Source organism: Aptenodytes patagonicus, chromosome 1 (genome assembly GCF_965638725.1).
Source record: "Aptenodytes patagonicus chromosome 1, bAptPat1.pri.cur, whole genome shotgun sequence".
Taxonomy (NCBI): Eukaryota; Metazoa; Chordata; class Aves; order Sphenisciformes; family Spheniscidae; genus Aptenodytes; species Aptenodytes patagonicus.
Window position 1 is genome coordinate 204,131,257 of NC_134949.1, and position 18,900 is coordinate 204,150,156.

Genomic DNA, 18,900 nt, shown 5'->3' on the forward strand with positions numbered 1-18,900 from the left:
TAGCTACACACGCATTTTTCAAAGGTACTTGTTGTAAGAAGTAGGTATGATCTAGTTATTTCTGTAACCATTACCTAGGTTATTTTGCTATTCATTTCATGTCCAGTGTTGTTCTGCCTTCTGCCAAGCTTGACTCAGGCCTGTGGGAGTGACTTCTATCAAGTAATTTTACATTGCATAAAAATAAAGTTTATCCAGTGACTTTTCAGTTTCATTGAATACCCTTTTGGTTTATATATTATGAGATAAGAGAAGTAGCTTGACATTCTCCATATAAGTCAGTGCCATGTATTAGTTGAATTTGACATAACCTATCTTACTGATCTCATGTGTTAAGTAAATAGTCCTAAATGCATTTAGTTTCTCTTTATAGAAGACAATTTGACTACCACCAGCTCTCTCAGGCAGGGATTATGTCTTTGTGGATGTTCTCATACAATTGCTAAATGTATCTGAATACTACTGAGTATTTGGACACTACCCTACAGCAGAAGACAATTACAGCTAGTAAATCAGTATTGATTTTCTGCCATGAGTGTGTTAGCAGTCTCAGTTAATGGTGATTGTTGATGATACAATGATGTTTTTGATTTAGAAGGTCAGGGATAAGTATATGTACGTGTGGGCTGGTCTAACTGCTGTAATCAAGGAGTTAAAAACGCCTATCTCCTTATGAATAATGCTAAGGTTTTTACGGCCACTATAATAGCTAAAAGAATAACTTGTGCCTAAGTGCATCCTACTAATTGATAGTCCTAGGTAATGTAATTCATTATTGTATTGATTTTTAACATCATTGTAGCTTGGCTATTTATTACAACCACAAGCATTCTGTCGGATGGCTTCTAGGAAGTCATATCTCCTAGTCGGTGATCCAGAGGAGAGGAAAGTCAGCAGCCAGGAAAGCTGCTTCTCTGGTTACATGTCCTGGGGGACCACTGGCAATGTTCTTGTGTGACTCCTATGGGAGCTCTTAGACAAGCAGGAGATGAAGTCCACCGTATTAAAATCTATAGCTTTGAGGCTGCATAAGAAAAAGAGAGAGAGTTTGTCTTATCTACTATGATCAAGAAAAATACCTTTCCACCCTCTCTCTTCCTACTGCCTGAGGTCGTTCCTACGCTGAACTGGAGTGTCTGTCCCTCTCCCAATCAACAGCAGCCTCTCACCCCATCCCTGAGCCTGGAGGGGCAAGATCAGGGATTAAACGTGGGTCTCTCTCTAGGCTTTGCCACTTGCTTGCCTTTCTGAGAAATACAGACCTTGCAACTGCTGCTGCGAGTACCAAAGCCTTCCCTCTGTCCCAGTGGCTCTTGGAGCGCAGGGCTGCAGATCAAAGGGAGTGGAGCAATGCCTCGTGCCGATGGCCGTGTTTAGCAGATTGGAAGAGTAGTTTGTGAATGAGTCAGGAAGGAAACTGTCTGCTCTCTTTATTTCCTCTGAAAAAATGTTCTTATACTCACAGATAAAACAATGTGTTATTTTTGTATCCGAGATGGATGAATGGATGGTGGAATCCAAAGGCTGTCTTTAAATAATTGCAGCCTGTGTTTGGTTTGGAAGCCATGCTTGCCGGGCTGTCTGAGGAGGAGAGGGGCCACGTTTGTGGACATGTCAGAGCAAGCTGTCCGCTTGCTCTTGGCTGAGGAACTGAAGAGGCAGTGAATCTGCAAGGACTGAACAGGAACAGCAAATGGGTGTCAGAGCACCCAGCAAGCGGAGGGGACTGTGTCCCTAAAAACCTGGGGACACAAGCTGCTGGCCACGGGGGAAACACAGGCTGTCTTGGGCAGCTCTCCTTTGAGGGGACGCCCAGCTGCACAGCGTCTGCCCTGCTTGCAGAGTGGGTAACTTGCCATGAAAGCCTTGCCTTGCTTCTCCTCCTGGAGACCCTTGCACCCCTTCTCAGCGGGAGCCAGCGATACAGCTGGTTACAGAGGTGCTGCACCGCTTGAAGGGGATGTGTTGATGAAGGAAGGAGCATCTTTCACAGCTCATGCTCACTGAAATCCGGATGTATAACAAGCAAATGAATGCAGCAACATGCGCTGTCTTAAAGCTGATGCTTGATAAGTTAATGTGATCCCTGCTGATGAGAAAGGAAAACATCACATTTATTAAGCATTCACTGAATATTCCAACATTATGAAAAGGGTGTTTGCTTTTTAAATAACTGTTTTTCTGTCTATCTACCTTTCTGACTTTGTATCTCAAAAAGTTGTTGTGCCTTTTGGGTCACTTTGACTCCAAAGTCATCAGGAAAGTTTCCATGAAGTTTAACTGGAATTCCCTCAACTACTGAATGAGGTTCAGCCTGGGTTATGTGGGTGACTGTAAGAGAAAAGGTGAACATCAGGGGACACTTAGACTCCTGTTACCTAAGAAAACCACCAAAGGGGATTGGAAGGGAGTACTGGAGGTCTCTAGTTCAACCTCAGCTCAAACCAGGATCATCACCAACACTACATCCAGTCAGTGATGGCTTTGTCTGGCCAGGTCGTGAAAACCTCCAAGGATGGAAATTCCTCAGCATCTCTGAGCACCTATCCCAGTGCTGCACTGCCGTGATCATGGGCTACACGGATCAAGCAGGGTAGATCACATTGGTGTAGGGCTGAGGGATGCTTTGGGTGCAGCAGAGTGGTGCTGATGCCCCAGGCATTGCTTTTTTCCTGGTTGACACCTGACACAGAGCTGCACCTCAACGTTCAGAGTTGAAATTCTCATGACAGAGCCCATGCCAGCCCAAGGCTTGAGCTCATGCCTGCAGGGGTCAGCACATTAGTCCAGGCTCTCATCCCTGCCTGTCGCTGCTGAGAGAGGGAAGCTGCCGGCGGTGGCACTTCACTCACCCTCTCCTCACCCCTCTGCATCACTGCAGAGACACAGGACGGTGGTGGTGGGAGCTTTCAGAGGGGCTCTGGGGCAGGAAGGGGGCTGCTGCTTGCTGCAGCACATCAGGTGGGTGGGGCAGAGCTGCACATGGCAGAAAATCTGTGTCTGATGAGGTGGCTGGTGGGTAAAGGTCTGGGAGGGGTGTAAGGGGAAGCCAGAAATCTTGGGCTACCAGGTAGAGAGAGGGATTTGGTCCTACTTACAGCCCCTTCAAACTCTGCTAATCGTAAGCCCTCTTCTGAGTGTCCTTCCCTGTCTGTTCTGCCTCAACTCAAACTTTTTCCTACCCAGCTGAGAGGCACTCAGCCAGCTTTGGCTGCAAGGCTTTTAGCAAGACTAGGAATCTGATATTTGATAACCCAGCCCAACCCCAGCCTGGAGAAATGCTTTCCAGTTGCCTAAATTTGCTCGGACATTTCAAAGACAGCACCTTTCACGTCTCTTCACTAACTCCTGGGCAGCATACGGTAGCCGTTAAGGAGTTGCTGCCTTCCACCCCAGGACTGGCTGTACCGTGCCTCACAGCTTTTCTGAGTCCTGCCATATGGAGCAGTGGCAACAAATGAACCTTCAGCCCCTCCAGGTTTTGCTGAATAAATGTCAGAAACTATTACTCACCATCTGCACGGGTGCTGCTCAGAAGCAAGAGGAGAGTATCTGTATGTAAAAGGAAAGCCTGATGATGCCAGAGGATAGGCAAGCTGCATTAGGCTGTATCATTTATGCCATCATTATGTCCCATATCTAAATCAAGCCTTTAAAAAAATACTTGTGAAAAATTAACACTCTTGGTATTTTGGAGAAATAGATACTTTGTATCTCCATTTGTAGTTGCAGTTGTATTTTTCTTCAATGAGCTTTATTCTCAAAGCTCCAGAATGGACATGCCAGAGGAATCTTAGATATAGGGCATGAATGCAAATCTGATTATCACCTTTAGAGAGGGAAGATATTATGCTAGTTAAGCCACAGCTACAGTTACAATTCAACCGCTAAACAAAGCTCCATAGCTCCTAAAACTAGGCAACGCATCCCTCTGGGTTACCTGGTAAGCCCACCAGTGAGACATCAATCATCCCTTTTTCATGTGACACTGACCTGCCCAGGGTCTGAAACTGCTGCAAGTGCAGTTGACAAGACCACTGTGAAATCATGTTCAGAATTATTCCTCCTTGTCCTCTCATTTTGTCTCTCTGGAGGGTGTATCAGAATAAGAGGCAGAGCATGAGGGGGTTTTTGCATTTGCTACCAATCAGATGGAAAACATATTGTGGGAAGTGTGGTATTTTGACACGATCACAGGATTTGCAAAACAGACTGCTCTGAAACCATTTTACAAGTCCCTAAGTAGCAGTCTGAAATGAATTTTATTTTGGCTTTTTTTTAAGATCTGTCAGTGGGCTCTAATACTCTCCAGATTTCTAATGTTCATGTTTTCTTGCTGCTCCGTTTTCAGTCATTGTTTTTGTTTTTCCCTTTCTGTGCTTAATCTGTTCCCTGGTTTGGAGAGCTCTCCCATCTCCCTGCCAGCTGGGTTCTGCGAGGTGCTGCTGGGGACGGAGAGGGCCCCGTGTCCCCTCGGGGAGCCTGGCCCCATGCTGTTGGTGTGACCTGCAGGAGACCTGAGGGCACGGAGCCTGCCGGGGGACCAGCGGGTTGGAGGGAGTGCTGGGTCCTACACCCAGGGTTTCTGGCCACACTACTTGGTGGGGATTAGGATCAGGACCTCCGTGCCATGCTTTGCACAAGCTGAGCTCACAGGTGCCAGACTGGGTCCATCCAGACCATGCAAAGGAGAGCTCATTGACTGCTGCCAGGTGCACCGCGAGCCTCCAAGGGAGCCCCCAGCTCCCCTCCAGAGGGGTTTTTGGTGAGGGCTGGCAGGTTTCCAGCACGGCTGGGATGGAGGTGCAGAATGCAGGGCTCAGCCATCAGCATGGAAGAGCTCACTGAGCTGAGGCAGAGCAGGCGCAGTGCCTGCGGAGAGGCATCAAACATTCTGGACAGCAAAACCCAAGCAGCAGCACTGCGGCATGCCCCGGGTCACACCTGGATTCACCGGTGTCTACACCAGCACAAGCCCTCCCTGGAGCTTCTCCTGCACGTTATCAGCACCTCTCACACTGTGGCATTGCCCCCGGGGAAGAGCCAGCAGAGGCACCCCCTCCACGCAGCCCCGTCCTCGCCCGAGGCTGCTGGGGATGGAGTGTTTCTGAGACCTCTGCTCCTCTCTTGGATGTGGGCTTGGCCAGATGGGTTTTGCTGTTGTAGGGAAGGGGGGGGAGTGAAACTGCATGAGCAGGCCCACACACATTCTCACACAGAGAAAATCTGGCTAAAAATACCCTGCAGCTGAATTTCCACCTCAAAAGGAAATTATTATCTGAGTGGCTATCCTCAATCTGGTTTACTTCACCTCCTGCACCCCAAAGAAGAGCTGACTTCTTACTGAAAAACTTACAGACACATGAAATGTAATTTTGCTGTGTTCAGTAGAATGGCTTTGCTGGGGACACCATTTTTTTCCAGGCTCTGCGAGCCAGTCCAAACAGAGATTAATACCCCATTGAAAAGAAGCTGGTCCTTCCTGGTATTTTATTTTAATGGCAAAGAAACATAAAGTGCCCTTGCTTTGCAGGTCATTTTCTAAAATGTTTGCCACTTGATTTTCCCAGGCACATCAGAGAGGTCAAACCTGGAGCTAATAACCCTGACCTGTACCTGTGTGGCTGCGACGCTCTTTTGGCTCCTGTTGACCCTCTTCATTCGCAAGCTGAAGAGGGTAAGAACGGACGGGGAGCTCCCGGCAGCATCTGCCTCTCCTTACCAGCCCTTTGCTCGTGTTAGAAAATCCTTCCCAGGCCACTGGGATTGCTGAGTCTACAAAAAAAAAATCTGATTCATTTACTGCTCACCTTTGTTCCCTGTGCAATCACCAGGCTGCTGATGGGTGCCCAGGGAACTGTGACTCACAAGGCTGAGTATGATTAAGCCCAGAAGCAAAGCCTGGGTGGGGGCAAGGCTCTGAGACGTGCAAGCATTTGGGTGCCTGACTCCCACCAAAGGCATCCCCATTCCCTTAAAAGCTATGGGAGTTTGGCATCTTAATGTCTTTGAAGATCTGAGTGAGTGGGAATGACAGATCTTCACAGAGCGTGCTGGGGTCTGGTTTGCACACAGTGTCTGGTATAATTACATCACTTGCAAAGTGATATTTTACTGAAGTAGTTTTGGTGGTGCAGCCTCTAGAGCAGACGATCCTGTATCAGCATGATAATGTGAACTGCCCCTGCAGCTGACCCTCCTTCTTGTTCAAGGCTGACTGCGACGGTTTAAAGCCCCTTTTTGTTGACAGCACCATGTCTGCCTTCCGTGGTGTGTGCAGGTTAAACCACAGCAGCTCTCATAAGCAGAAAATGCAATTCTTCAGTAGTGCAGAAAGATCTCAGAGCAACTCGCAGGAGCAGATGGATTTGAGGGAAGGGAGGTATTGGGGCAATGGGGTGCACTGTAGGACATGAGATGAGGAATGGCTGCACATCCCCTTCTCCCCCACCACAGCGGTGCTGAGCCCTGGCTGCCCTCCTTCACCCAACTGGAGAGGTAACACAGCGTGGTGCCACGGGGATCAGCTCACAGCTGCCACAGCTGAGCATGTTCCAGCTGGCTGAGCTCCATGACGATTGCTAAAGTCTCACTGCAGCTCGCCAGACCATTTTATCTCCACCTGCATTAAGGCCTGCCTGTATTTTAGGTTTTACACGGAGAACTTTTATTGACCGATGGGAATGCAGGACCAGACCTCCAAACCAGGGCAGTACGGCAGCAGTCACTCTGCCTGCCTTCCTACTGCCACAAACTTTCGTAAGAAGAAATGCATGGGAGTTTTAGGGGAGAGAAAAATTGACGTCAGCTGAAGCTGTGGAGAAACTTCATAGCTATAGAGAAATTGCAAAGCAAGTGGGACCAGTTCTGACTGCTCACCAGTAATGATGAAGCAATTCATAACATGACTGCAAACCCTTGGAAAAACGCAAGTTTTAAAAGTAGCAAAGGGTTGCAGATTTTTTTTTTTATTGTTATGATACCAAAACTTGACTTTGCTTGTTAGATTGTTAAAAGACAATAAAAATAATCATCATTGCTGTAGAACAAGGGACTTGAAGCAGATGACATGTGAAGGCTTCTTGCCAGACGAGGCTTTCCAGCTAGTGTTGGTCTATGTTTATGGTCTTCTGTGTGTTTCTGTTACAAACCCTTACTTTCAAGGATTTATGTCTGGAATTAGCTCTAAATTAAATTTCATATACAAATTACATTGCCACAACAGAAAAAAATACTTTTATGCTCTCTGAGAGCATTTTCTTAAAGCCTATCTGTTACATATACAGGGACAAATGCTATACCTAACAATCCTTTATCATTCAAAATGTTGTTCAAATCTCTAATTGTGCCAAAGATTAGGTATTCAGTGCATCTGAATAAAGAAACGTAGGAAGCTCTCTGCACCTTCCCACTCCCCTACGGCTCTTCCTGGGATGGGTCCACTTAAAAGCTCTTCTAAAGTGACTGGTAGGAGCAGTCTGGTACACATGTCTCTATCAAGAAATGCTCTTTTTGGAGCACCACACACGCTTCTGTTTCTATCCATATCCCACTTATCCATGTCCTGTCCAGGGTCAGTGGATGGTTTGGAGCCAGGCTTTATGACACCTGACTTTTCCCCAAGCATTGGTGTAATCCTTCTTGGTACTAACCTTCTGCATACTTGGGATGGTGAAAGGCAACTAAAACAGGAGCTATTAGCTACTGTCATTTTAGTCTAGTTATGTCTGTAACCAAAGCATACACAGCTAGTAATGTTCTTCTCAAACAAATGCCTGGAAACGCATGTATTAGGGACATATTTCCAAGATGTAGAGGAGGAAAGTTGAAAGTCACAGGGGGCAGTTAAAGCAACAACAAAAGAATATCTAGATATATCTGTGTGTTTGTGTATGTGCCCATGTGTTGTTTCCATGAGTTTAGGAAAAGCAACATGAAGGGGCTCAGTTCAACAGATTTTCCATAAATTCCAACTAATAGCCAGGAAATCAGAGCAAACACTAGACCTTTTCTATAGAAATATAAGTACTCCTGTGTCAAGAAAAGTCCAGTGGATTAGAGTGGCAATCTAGGTGCTCTTTGAAGGAAAATACATTTCAAACGGATGGACTGCAGAAAACTTTGAGATTAGGTTCATCTTTCCTTACATTTCTCATGTGAAGTGGATAAGCCATTTGCTCAGGAGAAACTGAACTTCTGGCAAATTAATTTGAAATTATGTGTTTGAAATTATATGTTTGAGTCTGGGTGTTTATGAATTCCTCCAAACTCAAATAATTTCAGTAAATTCATCAGAAATGATACCAAAGAAATAAAAATTTCTGAAAATTTGTAAACAGTTTCGGAAATGTATAATGTCTAGTCTCCTGGCGACTAGTCTTGCACAACTTCTAACCACATATGACCTATCTTTGCCGGCTATATGGAAAAATAAACACTGGCAGTTGAACTCCGTCTGTTGCATATGGCCACTTCTTCCTTTGCACAATCATGAAGGAAAGTTATTTTTACCAGCAATGTTTAGTCATTTGCTGAAAATATTTCTCTTGACTGTGCAGAGGGCCTGTATCATAACACCATATGTTAATACAGCTCCACATGGATTTCATTGAAGAAACCGATATGTCACATATGAGGAAAGCTAGAAGACAGAGTTTCTTTTACATAAAAAATCTTGCAATATTTAAAAAAGCCAAAGGGAGCTTAACTAAACCATCTATAGGACTGTGAAACACGCAGCTCCGTGGACAGAATTAACCTGAAATCCTTGATCCAAACAGGAAGATGCTGACAGATACCCTTACCCTCTTTTACATTTTGCCATATTCTTTGTTTTCTAGCCTTCTTTCTCTGAAATGAAGACCAACCATTACCTGTCAATCATAATGGATCCTGATGAAGTCCCCTTAGATGAGCAATGTGAACGTCTGCCTTATGATGCCAGCAAGTGGGAGATTGCAAGGGAAAGGCTTAAACTAGGTAATATTGGCATACTTCACATTGGGTTTGCAGTGATTGAATGAGATGTGTTTGTACAGGTAAAGAGGAGCTGGGTGTGTTTTAGACAAGCAGCACAATGTACTGCCAGGTTCGATGTGAGCTATTCCATACCAAGTGCTCTGGTCTGTGACTGACATAGCATTCAGCAGACTGAAGAGGAAAGACCATCACATCAGGAGAGACGCTGGAGCTGAGTAACGCAGCCCGATCTGCCCCCTGTATAACAACCAGCGCCACTAAGAAAAGGTGCTGGGTGATAGTAGTCGACGACTCTCTTCTGAGAGGTACAGAGGCACCCATTTGTCGACCTGATGCACTCTCTAGAGGGGTGTGCTGCTTACCGGGGGCTCGCATCAGGGATGTCACCGAGAGGCTACCAAGCCTCATACAATCCACTGACTGTTATCCACTGCTGCTGTTTCACGTGGGCACCAGTGACCCAGCCAGAAGCAGTCTGAGGACTATCAAGAAGGACTACAGAGCCCTGGGAGTGGCAGTAAGGGACGCGGGAGTGCAGGTAGTTTTTTCATCAATCCTGACGGTCAAAGGGAAGGGGTTTGAAAGGGCCAGTTGAATCTGGTGAACCAACAAATGGTCACAGGGCTGATGCCACAGCCAAGGATTTGGCTACTTAGACCATGGGACTCGCTTTGAGAAAACTGGTCTACTGGAGGCTGACGGGGTCCATCTGTCAGAGAAAGGGAAGAGCATCTTCGGTCATAGGCTTGCCAAGCTGGTGAAGAGGGCTTTAAACTAGAGATAGCGCGGGAGGGGAACCTCAATCCATCCCACTCCTACCAGTTTGATGCCAGGGCCAGCAATAGATGCCCAGAGCCTGGAGAAGGATCACAGGTCAGCAGGAGAGTGCCTGAAGAGCAGCACAAAGGAACTCCAGCCAGTGAGACAGCTTCACTGGGGGCCCAACTTAAATGCCTCTATGCAAACACACATAGTATGGGGAATAAACAAGAGGAGTTAGATACGTGCGCAGGCCTGCAGGGCTATGACCTTATTGGCATCACAGAGACATGGTGGGATGGCTCCTATGATTGGAGCCTTGGGACGGAGGGATACAGGCTCTTTAGGAAGGACAGGCAGGGGAGAAGAGGAGGGGGTGTCGCCCTCTATGTCAATGACCCACTGGAGGGCATGGAGCTCTGCCTGGGGATGGATGAGGAGCCGACCGAGAGCTTATGGGTCAGGATTAAAGGGAAGGCAGGGACAGGTGACATTATGGTGGGGGTCTGCTACAGGCCACTCGACCAGGAAGACAGAGTGGATGATGCCCTCTATAGACAAATAGGAGCAGCCTCACGTTCACAAGCCCTAGTCCTGATGGGGGACTTCAACCACCCTGGTATCTGTTGGAGGGACAACACGGCAGGGCATAAGCAATCCGTGAGGTTCCTGGAATGCATTGATAATCACTTCCTTCTCCAAGTGATAGAGGAGCCAACGAGGAGAGGTGCTATGCTGGACCTTGTTCTCACCAACAAGGAGGGGCTGGTGGGGAATGTGAAGCTCAAGGGCAGCCTGGGCTACAGTCACCATGAAATGGTGGAGTTCAAGATCCTTAGGGCACCAAGGAGGGTGCACAGCAAGCTCACTACCCTGGACTTCAGGAGAGCAGACTTTGGCCTCTTCAGGGATCTGCTTGGCAGAGTACCATGGGATAAAGCCCTGAAGGGAAGAGGGCCCCAGAAAAGCTGGGTAATATTCAAGGATCACCTCCTCCAAGCTCAGGAGCTATGAATCCCAACAAAGAAGAAGTCTGGCAAAAAAGCCAGGAGGCCTGCATGGATGAACAAGGAGCTCCTGGACAAACTCAAAGACAGAAAGGAAGCCTACAGAGGGTGGAAGCAAGGACAGGTAGCCTGGGAGGAATACAGAGAAATTGTCCAAGCAGCCAGGGATCAGGTTAGGAAAGCTAAAGCCCTGATAGAATTAAATCTGGCCAGGGACGTCAAGGGCAACAAGAAAAGCTTCTATAGGTATGTCAGGGATAAAAGGAAGACTAGGGAAAATGTGGGCCTTCTTCAGAATGAAATGGGAGATCTGGTTACCCAGGATATGGAGAAGGCTGAGGTACTCAATGACTTTTTTGCCTCGGTCTTCACTGGCAAGTGCTCGAGCCTCACCGCCCAAGCCGCAGAAGGCAAAGACAGGGACTGGGAGAATGAAGAGCTGCCCGCTGTAGGAGAAGATCAGGTTCAAGACCATCTAAGGCACCTGAAGGTACATAAGTCCATGGGACCCAATGAGATCCATTCGCAGGTCCTGAAGGAACTGGCGGATGAAGTTGCTAAGCCACTATCCATCACATTTGAGAAGTCGTGGCAGTCCAGTGAAGTTCCCACTGACACTGAAAAGAGGAAACATAACCCCCATTTTTAAAAGGGGTAAAAAGGAAGGCCTGGGGAACTACAGGCCAGTCAGTCTCACCTCTGTGCCTGGGAAGATCATGGAACAGATCCTCCTGGAAACTATGCCAAGGCACATGGAGGACAGGGAGGGGATTTGAGACAGCCAGCATGGCTTCACCAAGGGCAAGTCCTGCCTGACTAACCTAGTGGCCTTCTATGATGGAGTGACTACATCAGTGGACATGGGAAGAGCTACAGATGTCGCCTATCTGGACCTCTGTAAGGCCTTTGACATGGTCCCCCACAGCATTCTTCTCTCTAAACTGGAGAGGTATGGATTTGATGCATGGGCTGTCCGGTGGATGAGGAATTGGTTGGATAGGCTCATCCAGAGGGTAGTAGTCAGTGGTAGTGTAGCTCAATGTCCAGATGGAGTGAGTGGTGACGAGTGGCGTCCTGCAGGGGTCCATATTGGGACCAGTACTGTTTAATATCTTCATCAGTGACATAGACAGTGGGATCGAGTGCACCCTCAGCAAGTTGGCAGATGACACCAAGCTGAGTGGTGTGGTTGACACGCCAGAGGGATGGGATGCCATCCAGAGGGACCTGGATAAGCTCGAGAAGTGGGCCTGTGTGAACCTCATGAGGTTCAACAAGGGCAAGTGCAAGGTCCTGCACCTGGGTCGGGGCAACCCCCGGTATCAATACAGGCTGGGGGATGAAGGGATTGAGAGCAGCCCTGCCGAGAAGGACTTGGGGGTACTGGTGGATGAAAAGCTGCACATGAGCCAGCAATGTGCGCTCACAGCCCAGAAGGCCAATCGTATCCTGGGCTGCATCAAAAGAAGCGTGGCCAGCAGGTCGAGGGAGGTGATTCTGCCCCTCTCCTCTGCTCTGGTGAGACCCCACCTGGAGTGCTGCGTCCAGCTCTGGAGCCCTCAGCATAAGAAAGACACGGACCTGTTGGAGCGGGTCCAGAAGAGGGCCACGAAAATGATCAGGGGGATGGAACACCTCTCCTATGAAGAAAGGCTGAGAGGGTTGGGGTTGTTCAGCCTGGAGACTAGAAGGCTCTGGGGAGACCTTACTGCAGCCTATCAGTACTTAAAGGGGGCTTATAAGAAAGATGGGGACACATTTTTTTGGCAGGGCCTGTTGCGACAGGACAAGGGTTAATGGCTTTAAACTAAAGGGGGGTAGATTTAGACTAGATATAAGGAAGAAATTTTTTACGCTGAGGGTGGTGAAGCACTGGCACAGGTTGCCCAGAGAAGTGATGGATGCCCCATCCCTGGAAACATTCAAGGTCAGGTTGGACGGGGCTCTGAGCAACCTGATCTAGTTGAAGATGTCCCTGCCCACGGCAGGGGGGTTGGACTAGATGACCTTTAGAGGTCCCTTCCAACCCAAATTATTCTATGATTCTATGATTCTATTTAGGACTCACTGACTGTGTCTACCTGACTTTCCATATGTATATTTTGACCCCAGGTAGGAAAACTAAAATACAGGCAATAATGCTGCGCTCTGTTTTTTGCAGACTGATTTACTTAAAACATGAGATAAAAACAGGGCAACTGAAGGCTTCCCAATCAGACTGCTGACTTGGATGCTTCTCTCTCTAGATTCAGGAGACTGACCTTTGGCATTTACTGTAATTTCCTTCCCTTGTAACCTGGTTGTGTGCTCATATGGCAAAAAACCTATGCAGAAACGGGTCCCCACACTCCACCCTGTACCTCTCCCTGTTTCTCCCTTTCCTTTTCTCTCCAGCACACTCTCCCTGTTTTCCTTCTGTGCTGCAGATTTATAAACATTCTTGTCGGTGCACCATAAAGTGCAAGTATATGACACGAGTCCACACACAAATAAATAAATATGTAGGGAAACTGAGCCTGCAGCTAGCTCAGCTACAGATGCCCCAGTGAAAGGCATGGGTTTGGGAGCGTTCCTTACTTGCTTAGCCTAGTGTGGGGCTGATGAGGAGGGCAGGAGGATAGGAACCAGATTTTGAAGATGAGGAATCCCTCCAGAAACCACACAGATTTTAGCAAGAGGGTCAACATTAAAATATCACTGATAAGCTCAGCCTGTTGCTATAGTGCTGTTTGTTCTTTCAGGCATGCATTTGATTTGTCCTACAGCGAGCGCTAGAAAATCCCTGCATTTTAGCTAGGAGCTGTAACAGATTCCTTCTGTTTTCCAGGGATCAGGGACAGAGGGTGATTAAAACATGCATACAATTAGGATCACACTTAATTCGCCTGCTAGAAGTCACAAGGTGACCAGATGTGGATAAGCACAGCTGAAATATATTGCTAGTGATTTATAATTGTCATACACAATTCTGGGAATGCTGAAACATAACCTTCTGCTGGAGTGTCTTCAATCTTCAAATAGTTTCCTTACAATGACGGACCAAGAGCTTGCTGTGCAGACGATGTGATCGCTGGTCTATGCGATGCTTTATTGGTGTGTAAATCCCATGGAAAGAATCAAGCAGAAATGGAATGTAAACACCAAGAAAAAAAACCATGTCTTGCAGGGTTGGTGTTTGGAGTCTGGAGGTAAGGAATGATGACCAGAGAATGAGTTAAAAGTGGAAGAGCTGGTGTAAACAAATAAAGAATGCTGACAATGAATGAGAACCAGATTTGGAGAAGTTGGGTATGTGCAGTATGCTAGATTAGCTCAGTGCAAGTCCTGCTTACATGGCAGTTGGCTCAGTCTTTGAGTAACCTTGGCAGTCTCTGAGGATTAGTGTCTCACAAACACAAAATGTGCTTCTATGTTTTTTTAAAAATATTTTTACTTAGAAATGCAACTCCTTCCAGCATCAGATATGTCTTTTTTTCTCTTTCCACCTACTTATCCTCCAGGATACGTATTTATTGTAACTTTTGCAAATAAGTCTTTCCTTTCAGCCCACATCTCCTTTGCTATGTGTTCCTCCAACACGCGTACATACAGCCAAGGGCTGTGATGCAATGCTTATATAACAGGACTCCCCCTTCATCTTTAAGAGCTACAGGTGTTACAGAACATTTCACACAGGCACCGCTGAAGTCAGGATAATCAACATTCAGTATAGATTAGTCTGACTGAGAGCAAAATGTCATCTTTTCATTAAGCAGAAAAATGCTGGTGCTATAAATCACTGTCAGTGTGCTCAGCGATAACGTTGCCGTCCAGCATAAGTGTTGAGCTATCATGCATTTCTCACCTTACTCTTGGCCTTGACCTTCCTAATCTATGAGAGGTCACACACTGCTGACGTTGTGGTGCAGGACCCCGAGGGAGTGTTGCCACATGGCTCCGGTGCTATGTCAAACACGCCAGTGGCAGATGGTTTCCTGAGCCCCACTCCCTCCTGTGCACTGCAAGCCCACAGCACTGGCACCGAGCAGAGAGCTTTCCGTTCTCCTTCACGTGCAGAGCTGTCGTACGTAACATAATGGAAAATACGAAGCCGCATCTGGGGAAAACCCAGATGACACAAACTGCGGCAAAGGACCTAAGAAACGAACACACCTTTGAGCCTCTGCCTTCCCACATACATGGAGAGCGGTGTCTGCAAGTGCTTTTTGCTGATGCCCCAGTCCAGCGACTCATGCTTGAAGGACCCTGCTAAAATGGGACTGCAATGGAAACCTCCTGATCCAAAACTCCTTGACTGAGGGGTATGTTCACTTTAATGGGTTCTGAATTGCCCCAGGAAACCAAAGTCAAGTGCAGAAAATTTAAGTAGAGCATTTTGCTTCCATGGTCTAGATGTAAATGCAACATTTCATACCTGAGCATTATCCCAAACGTGGCTAGTGTAGCTGCTTGAGGGCTGTGACAAGTTGACTGCTCAGATGGTTGGGCATCTTAACATTCTTCTGTTTAATTGCTCCGTTTAATAATTTTGTAATTACTTTGTGTGTCAACGTAAGGGGCTTTTGCAAGAGCAATCTGTTAAGAGTCATGGACACAATCTACGTACTAAACTGTGGAGTTCTATCTACACACTGAAAAGTTAGAGCAGCCCTATTCTGCACTAACATTTAACACTACTACACACTACACTACACGGTACAAACAATAGCAGAGCAACAAAGACTAATACATCAAGTGTTATTACAGTTTCCCATTAAATCACAATCGTTGTTTAGAGAAGGAAGTGTTGTTTCCAGTGCTCATTCTCCTTTATGAAAGGTTAGCAGCTTTGTGTAGCTTTATGAGCTAACTGGTATGTTTTCCAAGTGGTGACTAAGTAGGTTATCTCAATGTGGGAAGTGAGTTAACAGTGATGGAAACAGATTAAAGCTATGGATTAAACTAAGGTACAATGGGTTTTATAGGACCTCAAACTGCAACTTCTTCTTATAGAAACCATGAACAGTCAATACATTAAGGACTAGGAACATCAGTTCACCAAGAAACTGAGACCTTAGTCTTAATGTTCCTTCCCTTACACATCTGCGATATGCAGTAACTGAAAAAGAAGGTGACTGGATTTTCAAAGATATACAGTGATTCACTTCTATTTGTGTGTCAAACTCTAAGCCCTTCACGTACCAAGGCTCAGTCTGTTGATGCTTAAGTTCTTCATGGGTTTTATTTGCTGTAAAAAAAAGCAACACTTTTGCACATCTAGGGGGGAAATAAATTTCTGGGGTTTTTTTGGTTTAGCATATTCCACTTCATGTTTCCATTGCTTTGATAACATATGCTGTTTGCTTCTACTGACAGACATACTGAGAATTACAGTTTAGAAATGTGATACAAATATAAAAGGTAGTATCTATTTAATTTAATTTAGAACTGACAGCAGCTCTTTTTCTCTGCCTGCGAGTGTCTGGGTGGGATACATCTCTCGCTTAGCTTTAGATATCAACAAGGTAGATGTCCAAGTGAGAGCTAGTCAAACAAATGCCCATCATAGAAAAAGGAAATTGTTCTTTGGAGATGGCTATGTCACAAGTGCATATCTGAGAAATAAATATATGGCACATGTTATCCTTTGCTTTTGTATGAAAAGCTGGCCTTTATTCTCTCCTTTTCTCTTCTACACCGCAAAGCCTGCTATTATACTCTTGCTAGCCGCTTAGGTGCCTGGGTTCTGCTGAAGGCGAAGCACAAATACAATCTGAAAATAGTTACTTGGAAATAAAATTTATTGCTAGCTGATACGCTGACAAGATCTCTCTGATCAAAACTCTGCCAGCCACTTGAACAGGGCAGAGGCAGCCAGGCCTGTCCATGTGAGCGTGTTGTCAAAGAGGTGGTCAATACTCCCTGCTTCAAACAGTAATAAATCATGAAGGAGGCTGTGAAGATCATAAGATTGGCATAAAATGTTATGAACTTTAGAAAAGTTATAACAGTACCCTTGGAGTCTTACCTGGTTCTGAACATGAAGGACGAGGACACTCAGCTTCTACGGCTGGAGAATTTTATTGATGCCCACTGATTTCTCTCAAGGACCTCTGGGTGCTTCTCCTGGGGTCTGCTCAGTAGCAGCACGATGATGATACCACAGCACAAATGTCTGCCCTTGGCCACCTGGAAGCATCGTACCCACCATGAGCAAACCCATCATTTGTCACTCCAAGTCCCCTCTCACTGAATCCCCCCAGACCTCATTTTGCAAATGTAAAGGTCTCATTTGCACAGATTTGCACCTTCTCACCACTCCATGATCTCAACCTACAAGGGCTTGCTAGGGAAAAGCATCAGGGGGTTGTGCATGTACTCCAAGGGTTGCAATGCAAAGTTGCTGCTGCCTCCCTGGAATGAAGATAATTTTAAGGCACCTTGTTTGAGAAGGAAGAATTTCATTTGTAAAAATTACCAAAGTCTGTGTCAAGCTGCATCTCATGCATGCCAAACTGCATGTGTGTGTGAGTTTAGGCTAAGGCCCTGTGGTGTTGTGGACATAAGTAGCAGTGTCACAGCCCACTGCATGGTGCAGTGTGCTCAGGGAAAAGAGGAGCAAATCCTTCTTTCTGCTGGCAGAGCTAGACTGAAAAAACTGAGTCAGAAGCCAGTGTACCTCCACTGAATGGTTGCATTCATTTAGCATCATTTTCAATCCTATCACTTATTCCCTCCAATAACTCTGTCTTCTTGTTCATCTGCTTGCTCTAAAAAAAACACCAAACAAACAAACCAAAACCCCTAAAACACCTATATGTTGGGAATATACGTGTGGGACTCATTGTAAAGCAGACTTTTCAATTCATTATCTATGAAGCCATTTGCTAACAAGCTTTCTTTTTTACCAGAATGTATCTCTCCAATTTATTTTCTCTACAGGAAAGTCTCTTGGACATGGAGCTTTTGGAAAGGTGGTACAAGCATCTGCTTTTGGAATTAAGAAATCACCAACATGCAGAATAGTCGCTGTGAAAATGCTGAAAGGTATCCTGCTGCAAAGCTGGGATGGAAAAAATGATGCCTTATATGGTGTCCCACTTTTCATACGATTCTGTAGAAAGCAAGTGTGTGTGATGTCACCCCCCCACCAATAACTCTCTGAAGCCTCCAAAATGTGCACACCAAGTTTCAGGTCCATCACAAGTGAAATGGCAGAACTATGAAATAAAAATTGCATTCACAGTAAAAAGGGTGATAAATGGTGACAGGATACAGGAGAAAGTTTCAGATGCAGTGAGAACCTGATGACCTATTTTTGTTTTAAATCTGGTTCCACTACTTCAAATGCCAGAAAGAATGAAAGAGTCATTTTTGTAGGATCGGAAGGGGCAATTATATTTCCTGCATACCCTACGTTGTACCATTATGCTAGACTGACCCTGTACTGAACACCGTAAATGAAATTTAGCTAAAGCACAAGGCATTCACCTTGATGCGAAGACACTCAGGTGGAAGCTTTTGTATTCTCCTTGGTCATTACTTTCAATATTTAATCATCTCATTGTTAAAAACAGGTGCCTTAAGTCTCATTTGCATCTGTCTGTCTTCCACCTCTCATTCTAACCTTCTGCATTAGATTATATAATTATTTTTCTTCATGAAGGCCCTTTTATTAGGCTAAACAGATTGAGCTGTTTAAATCTTGGAGTTGTTGTACAGGTGTGTCCTCTCTGAACTGTCTGCAGGCTCATCACATGGTGCTTAGGACGCTGACACCCAGGGTGTGCAATGGATTTGCCAGCGCTCTTCATACACCAGCGCTCTTCCCAAAGTGAAATCATCTCCCAGCTATTCACTGCCGCTTTTCTCATTGGAGCAGAAAGGACAAAGACCCTCATCAATTTGAAGAGGGCGCTTGGGAAGTTAGCAGGCAGGATGATATTCAGCAGTAGCCTGCAGCAGCCGTGGCTGAATTCCCTAACCTAGAGTTCTGGTGGCATCCTTTCCTATGTATTTACCTTTCCCTTGTTTACATATCTAAGGATCGTATCAGGCTTTTGTTTTGCATTGCCCTGGGAGCTTATGCTGCATTGCTTATCTGTCTTAATCCTCGAATCCTTTTCAGTGTCATTCTTTGCCAGGACACATTCCCTGTTCTGCCAGTAAGGCTTGG

General features: G+C 46.0%; 1 protein-coding gene across 2 annotated transcripts in view; it reads left to right on the forward strand.

Moving 5' to 3' along the window:
- The window catches only part of FLT1 (fms related receptor tyrosine kinase 1), a 115,290-nt gene that overhangs the window by 77,154 nt on the left and 19,236 nt on the right, over positions 1-18,900 (forward strand). Inside the window, exons 16-18 of one of the 2 annotated variants that reach the window (XM_076364319.1) lie at positions 5,571-5,677; positions 8,841-8,979; positions 17,667-17,771. In XM_076364319.1, the coding sequence (XP_076220434.1) occupies positions 5,571-5,677; positions 8,841-8,979; positions 17,667-17,771 (351 nt within the window). Of the gene's footprint in view, positions 1-5,570; positions 5,678-8,840; positions 8,980-13,572; positions 13,625-17,666; positions 17,772-18,900 lie in introns of those variants that run through there. The other variant, XM_076328021.1, reaches the window with a different exon arrangement.